At 35.1% G+C, this 10,625-nt stretch overlaps 1 protein-coding gene across 1 annotated transcript; it reads right to left on the reverse strand.

Moving 5' to 3' along the window:
* Nucleotides 1–1,138: 1,138 nt before the first annotated feature.
* LOC120254792 (putative disease resistance protein At4g10780) lies at nt 1,139–10,361 on the reverse strand. Its single transcript, XM_039262820.1, has 4 exons — nt 9,972–10,361; nt 2,108–3,780; nt 1,860–2,012; nt 1,139–1,355 (listed from the first exon to the last, which is right to left on the reverse strand). The coding sequence occupies exons 1-4, from the start codon at nt 10,359–10,361 to the stop codon at nt 1,139–1,141; spliced, it is 2,433 nt and encodes an 810-aa protein (XP_039118754.1).
* Nucleotides 10,362–10,625: the final 264 nt, after the last annotated feature.

The following is a 10,625-nucleotide window of genomic DNA, read 5'->3' on the forward strand; positions in this document are numbered from 1 at the left end:
AAAATTTTATAATTTATAAAAAAAAGTTAAAATCTTCAAAATGATAATTATATGGATAAGATAATATTAAATGAAAATATTAAATATAATTTTTCTTTAAATATACGAATTATGGGGCCTTAGGAAATCATGGGGCCCTAGGCTGGTCTTGGGCACCTATGCCTAAGGTCAACCTTGCCTCACACCCCTCTATAAACTTTATGTGATCTCTTGTGCAGCCACACTATAGCCCTGCATTATTCTGGTGATGTTGTGCGGCTGTATATGCGGGTGTATTCAATTCACCCTCGTTATCGCTTCCTACAACATCCATCCATCCATCAATCCATCAAAACAAACCATCAAAATCAAATTAAAAAAAAAAATGAAATCCACATCTAATATATAATTGTGAAACACTGAAACCCTAAACATCAAATTATGAGATTTTGAGTGAGTAGATGCTCCAACTCCGTAAGCAAATCCCCCATTCTCTCTTCACCCACACCCACAACGAACCCGAGAGAGAGAATGACGGTTTTGCAATTTATCGGGTCGGATCCTTAAAGGACAGTGTGATCCGGATCCGATCTAGAAAGGGGAACGGGTTTGATTTTGGGATCATTCGTTACACCGCAATTGATCCATTATATTTTTCTATTTATTTGATTGATTACCTTGCATTTCCAAATATAAGTTAAATTAGAAAAAATATAAAAAATTTAACTATAATTTATTATCATCTCATAAATTAATTTAAAAATAAAAAATATGGATTTTTACTTTGCTCATAGATTCACCTATAAATCTACCATGACCCTATTTTTAGACTCTATATCTAATAAATTATTGCATCCATCATTCATCTTTGAGCTACAATAAAAAAAAACAATAATGGTTTGATTTTCTAGCTTCCCATCCTTTGGATGGATAAATTGATAGTGTATCAACTAAAAAAATATAATAAATAATAAATAAAATTTATTATTAAATAAAAGTATTACAATAAATTTATCACACACATTTATATAACAATAAAAAAAAATCAATTCTTGTAGACAAAATAATTACTTTCGGATATAAAAAGTGTTTTACAAAAGTATTATTTAAAATAGAGATTATTTTAAACTATCAATGATTTGAACGTAAATTTGCATGACTACTCAGTTGAGCCGTTGAGGAACTTGTCGAGGTGAGATGGGATTATTGTGCCCTCCCAATTCCAAAATCCCCTATGAAGAAACTTGTTGAGGTGAGATCGGATTGTTGTGTCCTCCCATTCCAAACTCTCCCACAATTCTTGGCCAATTATCACGTGTTCGAATTTAGTATTGACAATGGATGACTTGAAAGGAAGTTTCTTCACTTTTGGACAACTGTTCAACGAAAAATAAGACAAAATAGGGAAATCCAATGAACATGTGCTTAAGCTCACTAAGTTGGGCATGTTATGTAAAATCAAGGATAATAAGTTAGGAAAGGTGGGAAGGCCTGATGATGAAGCTTGTTGCATCTGATCTGCAGGCTCAATCAATTCCTCTATTGCTGAGCAACAACTTGCATCTAATTTCCTAAGGCATGGGAGATGCAAAACCCATGAAAAACTAATCAGAGATGTACATTCATAAATGGAAACATCTGTCAACTTCGGGAAACATCCACTACGAAATGCTTCTGCTGGCCGAGTGATTTGCTTGAGCTTTGCAATATATCTCAATTCGAGATGCTTTAGACTGACCCCACTGCCATTTATCAACAACTCCTCAAAGCGACAATGACTGATGTATAACTCCATCAAACCCTCACCATCACGTTTGTAACTCAAGTCATGACAAAGCTGGAGGGTAGGCATATTATGTATGTTTTTCAAATTTATTTACCAAATCGGAAAATCTTTGAGAAGTCGAAGAATCTTGACTGATTTCACATCCATACTGATCGCTTTAATCCTCTTCCTATCCATCAATATCCTCAAGTCACCTGCTTCTAAACAAGTATTTCCATAAAGATCTAGCACTTGCAACTCGGGCAACCTTGATAATACAGACAACCCATCAGCTTTAATTGGAACATATTCACCTTCACTAGTTAAAAAAATGGACTTCTAAAGAAGAAGTATTTTAATTGCTTCAGCTCTTCTAGTTCAGGAGGAAGTGACCGAATCCTTGAGTGGCTGATGTTGAGGTATTGAAGATTAACTAGAGCTCGAATTTCTATTGAAAGACCCGCGATAGGTGCCCCAGATAAGTTCAAATGTGTGAGAGATGGCATATGAGGGAAAAAGTTTCTAACCACCTCGGCCCCTGTTTCCCGGTCAGAAGATCCAGCCATAAATAAACTCTGGAGATTAGGATATCTAGGAGAAGTTGCTGCAACAGAAACTTGGCCCTTTTCGTCAATATTTTGATCACTTAAAAATTTCAGGAGACTATTGCCAAATAAAGTATCTTTGAACGATATTAGTTCTGTCTCCTGCCAGTTGCCTGCTTCCCACTTTGAAAATTGTCTTAAACTATCACCACTTTCACCAATAATCCATTTGTTCTTTTTCTTCCCACACTCAGACACAATCCACAGTGCCATATCACGAATCACATCATGTAATTTGACATAATATTCATTAATATCATAAAACTCCAACAAACATGCTTCATTTAATTTTGCAATGAGAGAATATTCCTTGTCAAAGGCTTCCCCCATGTTTCCAAAGTCACTGATTAATCCACACCAAATCCAATGCTCTATGAGATCAGAGACTTCAATGTCTGCACCTGCACACCATTGAGCACAACACAAGAAACATTGTCGGAGAGTATCATTGGCCAAATTATCATAACTGACCTTTAAGTTGTGAAACAATGATTCATCGATACCAATAACAGTCTTGATTAACGACCTCAACATGTGACGCCACTCTTCAGGTGTCTTCATATTCGACGTGGCTCGACCAATGACTTTAAGGGCAAGTGGTAAACCTGAGCACTTCTCCATAACTTCCATTGCCAATTCTTTAATATTTTCATTGGAATTGATGATCTCTTCATTTGCAAACAGCTTGAAAAGATGCCATGCTTCTTTATCCATACATTCAACTTTGATCTTCTTGTGAGCATTCATATGAGCACACACTTCATCATCTCTGGTTGTGAAGATTACCTTGCGCTTGTAGCTTTGACCTCCATTTTCGGAATTTTGGCTTTGACGGAGTGAAAGTGGAATACCAAAGACTTCAGGAAGGTCCACTCTCTTCCATATATCATCTAATAGCAGCAAAAAGTTCTTCTTTTTCAAAAACTCAAATATGTCACTTTTCCTGGAGTCAGAAGGCAATCCTAACCTTTTAGATATCTCATTTTGAAGCTTCTCAAATTGAGGTTCTTTTGAAACCTCCAAAGAGATGACATAATTGAACCCCGGATTAGTATCACCACCAAGTAATGAGTTATTGATTTCATTCAAGAGAGTTGTCTTTCCGACCCCTCCCATGCCCCAAATCCCCACCATGGATACATCGTCATTTACCAAGTAACCACGAACTTTCTCAAGATTTAGCTTGATAGTGTTGCCCACAAGAGTCACTGAAGTAGCGATCTCCAAAACTGCTCTTGGAGGTTGTGTCTCTTCTATTTCTTTGAAAGCATCATGTTCAGCCTTCAAGTTATTGATCTTTTTATATAACTTGATTGAACTTTGACTAATTTTGTAGTTAGCCCACAAATTGAGAGAGCAACTTCCAAGAAGATAACCTCTCTTGTCATAGGCAACCTTTAATTGATTCACTATTCGTTGTATCTCCTTGACCTGGATGTTGGTGTGATTGATGAAAGTAATCAATAACTCTAAAATAAATAAATAAGTGATGTAGATCAATAAATTTTTTATGGATGAAAAGAATTAGTAACTCTGTAATAAATAAATAAAATAAGTAATCTAGATCAATAAATGTTAGAAAACTAAATGTAATAAACTTGATAGGGATGCAACTAGTGTATATGAAGGATTTGCACAAATTGAATATCGATTAAATTTTTATGCATACCTCTGATCAATTTAGTTAAGGTATAAATATAATTTTTTTAAAAAATTTAAAAATCAAATTGGTTTTTTTTCTAATTTGAATTAGATAAATAGCTTAGCAACAAAATTACTCACCAAACACCAATGTGTTGTTTTAATAAAACAAAAACATAAAATATATTTTAAAATCGACTGAATGTTAAAAAAAATTAGTTTGTTGGATAATAAATTTGAAGAGTTTTCGTATATATAGAGTATTTAGGTAATAAATTTTATTTATAGTTTTGCATAAGGAGAAACCAATGCTTTTGTAAAAATATGGGTACACAAATAACGATAAATACCTAAATAGTTATTATCTTGTAAACAGGCCAAATAAGAGAAGAAACATTTGATTAAATCCTCTTAAATTATTATCTCCTTTATTACTTAATTATCTAGCGAGTTGTTTGCTAGTGCATTTCACATTTATTTTCAAACAAAATGGTATGAGATCTAGTTTTTAGTGAAGGAAGTGATCTAGCAAAGTTTCATTTTCTTTGCAATACCCTTATCTCACAAGGAGAAATTTAAAAGTTGAGCTATTCAGACAAGGAGTTTAAGAGATCATTAGCATCCCAAGTAATTAAGGAGTGATAAAAGCAAGTTTGTTGAGCTAAGCTTAATGAGAAAGTCAGCTGCAGCATTATTACTGAAGATTTTTTGAAGTTATATATATATATAAGAGGATAGTGTGTTTGAGCTTTTAAATGTATTGCAAAAGATGGGAAGTGGACGAGTTAAGTGGATGAAAAAAAAACATTGCTATATATCAAGCAACTCAAAAGACAATAGAAGTAAAATGGCTTTTCAAAGAACGAAATTTGGAGTTATATATGTGGCCTAAAAGGCTAAAACTAGTATCAAATGGCTTGGAATACCCTCTCAATTAATGTGAAGGCATAAGAAAACTAAAATCTTTGATTTGTGTTTCTATGTTTATGATCATATCTTCATAGAAAGAATCCAAGATTACTTGAAGATTTAAAGAAGGCTATGGATCATGAATTTGAAATGATGGATATTAAACTTATGTCATATTTCCATAGTCTTGAAGTCAAATCGTTGGAGGAAGGCGTATTTATTGTACAGGAGAATCATTGCAAATGAATTTCTTTAAAATTCAAGATAATAAATTACATTAATTTTTGACACAATATAAACCCATAAAATGTTAGCCAAAAAAAGGAGGATGAAGGAGACATGATTGGCTCTAATATCTTTAAATGTTTTGTGGAAAATCTAAGATGCCTGACTTGTACAAAACTAAATACCTTTTTATCATCATATTTGTGAGTAGCTATATTTAACAGCTCTTAACAACTACTGAAGTGAAAACAACTAGGTGCTTGTCACCAATTTGTCAAAAAAAAAAAAATACATAAAAACAATTACAAAAATATTTTTTATCAAGAAAATATATTTGATTGCAGCCTATTTTATTTATCTAAAAAGAACTTTAAAATCATGAATGTTGTGACATGATATTCCTAAAGAAATGAAATTTAGAAAACTACTACTTGCTTAGCGTTTTAGTATGTGAGAATTAATGCATTTTCATGGATTTTTAGTTAGATGAAAGTCCAATTTTGGTGCTCAAAGTATGCTTAAAATTCACTTTGGTCACTAATCCTAAATTGATTTCAAATTGGTCCTCAACCCACTATGTCATGGTCACTATTTTTTTATTTAGCTAATAGACGGTCAATTTCTATTAGTATACAAAGCAAATTTACTTGTAGATCCCTAAAAATGTTATTTTTGAATTATATATATATATATATATAAACAAATATGGTCAAAATTCAGTTTAACCTATATACCAATAAAAGCAATTATGTTATTTGTGAATTTTATACATAAACTAATAAATATTATACCGTGTCCAGGCTTAAAGTGCACTATTAATTTTGAAACATGCATGTAGTGTATTTTGGCCCTTCTCTTTTATAAAAGAGCCTTATAAACCCTATATTATGTATACACCTATACCAGGGCCGGAACTGCAAATAAAATTTAGGGTTGCTGAATTTAAATTTAAAAAATTTATAAATATTAAATAACTTTATTAATTCAAACTTGAGATGATTGTAATCAATATTTCAAAAATATAAAATATACATCTACCTAAAATTTTGGTTTAGTTGTACAAAACCCTATCATATCTACATAATTAGCAAATAACTCAACTAATGAGCTTAAACAATAAATTAACAAATAATACAATTAAAAACAACTTACAACAAACTCACATGCAATAATTATTTAACAAATAATGTACCAAAAATCAATTTTTCATAATAATTAATCACAACAAATATTTTAATAATTTTTCACAACAAATTTCATAATAAATAATCAAATAAATATTTAACCAATATCAAATATTTTTAGACAACAAATAATCACACAAAATTAAACAAATTAAATTAGATATAAAACAAATAAAAAATATACATAATTAGTCCTTATAATGAAAGATTGAGCAAAAAGAGAAAACTCAAAAGACTACAATGATTGTTTTTTTAGAGTGAGATAGCAATTGCATGAGGTTTTATTTTTATTTTTATTTATTTACTATTATGCATTGATATACTAAAAATTGATAATTATGTATTGATAAGTTAAAATATATCTAAATATAAAAATTTAGAAACAAAAAAATATTTTGAATATCCATATTATTTATTATTGTCACTCAACATCAATTTTATTAAATATAATAATTTTATTGTTTTTATTCAATTTATTTTAAATATTGTGGGTAGAATTTTAAAAAAATTAAATAAAAACTATCACTTTTAATATGAATAATAATTAGTAATATATATATATATATGGACAGCGGTTGGTTGAGCACACCCTTGCCACCCTCTAGATCCACCTATGGCCTATACTATATATACACCTGCTACAATACAACCATTATTTTTTTTAAAAAAAAATCTATTTAATAATAAGGTGAATCAATATAATTCAATGATGCAGTGCCTCACATGTATTTGATATATGAAACATTGTCACATTATCAACCTAAAAAATATTATTTATATCATTTTTTTTTTATAACATGATATAACTTTGATATCAATTGCCACATCGTCCTTCCCCCAACTCCACCCAGGAAAAAAGAAATTATTTTTTAATTATAAAATTTCAAAATATCTTTAAAATTTTAAAATTAATCCGAAATATTAAAAACTTATTTGTTAATTTGTAAAAAAATAAAAATTTATAAAAAATATTTAAATTTTAATTTTTAAAAAATATATATTATTAATTTAAAGAAATAATTTATAAATTTTTTAAACATTAAACTTTTCAAAACTCTCTTATCACATGAACATAATAAAATTTACAAAAAAATAAAAACAAGATAAATAAGTATAGGTTTTTATAATTTTTAGTGGAAATCGCTAAAAACCTTTTTAAAGTTTCAGAAATTGCCAAAAACACCCTCATGCTAGTTTGCAATCCCCAAAATCCCCTCTCTTTAAACTCTATGTTTTTCAAACCCCCAAACCCCGTAGAATCTGGATGGAATCTGAGTCGAGTTTCAAATTTTTTGATGAAAACGCCTCGCACGTGAGTCGCGGATGCAGACCCATCTCAAACTGATTCGTAGAGAAAGTGGCGGTTTTCCGTGAGGGTAATCCCGAGAGATCTAATTTATCGAGCCTTTTACTTGCTTTTTCTCAACTCACGCCTTCGCCTTTTCCATCTCCGCTCGTCTCAAGTGGTCTCTCACTCGCCAAGCCTCCTGTGAATTGGCATTTCATCGCCTTTTCCCTTCCACCCAGATCTCGAAGGAGAAGTCCCCCCAAGAACTAGTTGGCAGTCATCACTTGAAATCTAAGGTATTGAGTATGGTTTTACGTTAATTGTCTCCATATAAAGAAAGATTTTTTCTGCTTGCTTTGCGTGCCTGCTTTTTATCGAAGATATCAAGTCTCGTAGGGGATTTCTACCGGGTTTTGTTAGTCCATAGGAGATTTCTGCGGGTTTTGTTTTGTTTTTGCATTTTCAGATGTATACACTATCGAAATAGTTTTTCGATTGTTATGATTATGCGGTAATATTTATAACGTGACATTTCCCTTTCGTTTGATATGGTCATAGCTTTTACATGAGGTCTGACGCTAGAAATGAGATGTTACAGCTTTTAAAAATTTGTTGTCTCTGCTTAAAAACATGGGTCTCCGCTTTAACACTTTTATAACACCGCTTAATAAATCGAGAGTTTACCGCTTAAAACCTTATATTTCCGCTTAAACTTTCGTCAATACCGCATGTCGAATGCTGTTATCGTGCCGCAGCTCGTGATTACGTGGCGGTCAACCTAGTCAACGGGCGCATGCTATTTCGACACCGGCCAGAGACCTTTGAATGACTGAAAGATAACATGACCTCGACATCGGAGATTATCTCAAGGACACTCGCTTGCATAGCTGCTCATCGAGCTGTGAAGCTATATACCAAGAGAGGGCCCTTCGATTCTCTTCGCAGTTACGGTGGTCGCACTAATAAATTCAGGATCGGGAAAGCTCGCACGAGTTTCAGCACTCAAGATTTCTGCCCGCCTCGTTTGGTCTCAGGCTATGCGATGGCGACACAGCTGGTCTTCGTAAGAAGAAACCGTGCCGGCCGCTCAAGGGCGTGTATCTATCAAAGACCCACTTAGAGATACGACAGACTCCATCAAGAGCACTCGCGCAACTTGTCTCGACAAAGGGTAAGAAGATAATTTTGTCAAACCTCGATGGCGTACTCCTACGGGACAGCCATCTTCCCAAATACATCATGCTCGTTCTCGAATCGGATCGTTGATTACGCCGATGATCTACACCTATGGGCGATACGCAGCATAGACGACAGGACTAGCGGCTTTATGGAGGATATTCCACAAGCGACCGCCTCGAGCGCAAGATAGATGCTACGAGCAGACTCAACATGGTACATTAAGGGTTGCTCTGGTCGCGCTTTTAACGTCCTGGGTTTTACGAAATGACCGAACTGGGGAAAAAGTCCGCTTCAAAGAAGATCCCAAGGATGTCATGGCTACGGTGAAAGTACTTTCACCAAGCAAGCGACTCAGAGAAACGAGCTTGTCATCGCTCGATGGAAAAGAGGTAATAAATCATGGACAATGTTTAATATAAGTCTTTAATGTTTAAACATTTTATTTAGCGCTTAACTTTGTAGTATTTACCGCTTTAAAAACTTATTCATACTGCTTTAAATATTTTGTTCTCCGCTTAATTATATTCTATAACGCTGTAAAATATATAAACACTGCTTAAATATACTTTATAGTTTAAAATGAACGATTTCACCGAAATTGTTTGCTTTATATATATAGTTTCTCGAGCTAGTTCCCCACCGTCGAAGAAGAAATATTTGTGCAGTCAACCGACGTGATGGATGCCACTGTTCCCGGGAACCACTTGCTCGAAGGCGTGATGAGAGTGGAAGCCTATCGCGGGCGCTACCGGACGCCTGCTCCTCCTACTCCGCACCACCACGCGACGCATTCCCCATCACCTATAGCCATCCCCTACCACTGCAGCAGCCATAAACAACCCCCTACCACGCATAACGACGATGCGAATTGTGGCAAAGTCCCCGACCATGAAAGGCGTACCCACCGGTGACATTAGGCAAAGATGTCACCGCAGAAATTCTATGCAGCATCGCCGATATCGACGCATCGAGTTTCGCCCATTGTCGCCGTGTCGAGGCGCCGAAGGACGCTCACAAATCGGGCCGCGCTTATCCTCGAAAGAATCGAAGCACCGGACTTAACGAAGGCCGGAATTTGACGACGATTTACATCATCGGGAAGGTCATTCCAAGGCGGCTACATTCAAGAGATTATGGAAAAGAGAGAACAATATCGCTCGCGTCTCCACCACGTAATGACGATTTAACAATAGTACAACACCATCGGCGCGGCCGATGTCAGTGGTCGAGAAGGACATTGTGATGATGCGCATCACGCTGAAAAGGCCGCCGACTCTCTTCTCGACGAAATCCTCGACCCGGGGCCGAACTGCATCGACGAGATCGGCATCAAAGACGGACACAATCCTCAAGATCAACAACAAGTTAAGGCGCGTGTCTCCCAATAATGCCGCTGCATACGGCCACGGTTGAGAAGATCGCCGAATCCGGCTGCAGGTGCCGTAGCTGCGCGATGCATAGAGTCGGCAGCCTGGGCAGACACAATCCCACCACAACAAGAACCATGTGGGGATGCGTTCTCGCGTCGACGCCGCCGCCGCGTCTCGAGATCGCCGTGTATACAATCCCACAACAAGAACAACCATGTAAGGACGTGTTCCGCAGCTGATGCCGCCGCCATCGCCCCCGCATCAAGGAAGATACCGGTCAAGACCCCGACCGAGCAACCAGAGACGATCAAGGCTAATCAAAATGGGACCATGATTTTCCTGAAAGCTTATTCAAGAAGTAAGAAATGGGTCGTCTCGAGTCGTTTTAATAAATACGGAGTGGAGTCGATGAGGATCTTCTCAACCCGTCCACTGGACTGGGTAGTGTAAAAGTTTTGGGATGATATTGTTTAAAGGTTT

This window comes from Dioscorea cayenensis, unplaced genomic scaffold (genome assembly GCF_009730915.1).
Source record: "Dioscorea cayenensis subsp. rotundata cultivar TDr96_F1 unplaced genomic scaffold, TDr96_F1_v2_PseudoChromosome.rev07_lg8_w22 25.fasta BLBR01000630.1, whole genome shotgun sequence".
Classification (NCBI taxonomy): domain Eukaryota; kingdom Viridiplantae; phylum Streptophyta; class Magnoliopsida; order Dioscoreales; family Dioscoreaceae; genus Dioscorea; species Dioscorea cayenensis.

Excerpts from the sequence above, each read along its gene's own strand:
- LOC120254792 (XM_039262820.1), bottom strand. The coding sequence starts at position 10,361 with ATGGTTGTTCTTGTTGTGGGATTGTATACACGGCGATCTCGAGACGCG. Across the intron at positions 3,781-9,971 it reads TCGGCCGCGCCGATGGTGTT|GTCAAGGAGATACAACGAAT; the intron begins GTACTATTGTTA and ends ACCAACATCCAG. Across the intron at positions 2,013-2,107 it reads CCTGAACTAGAAGAGCTGAA|GTTGCCCGAGTTGCAAGTGC; the intron begins GCAATTAAAATA and ends TGTATTATCAAG.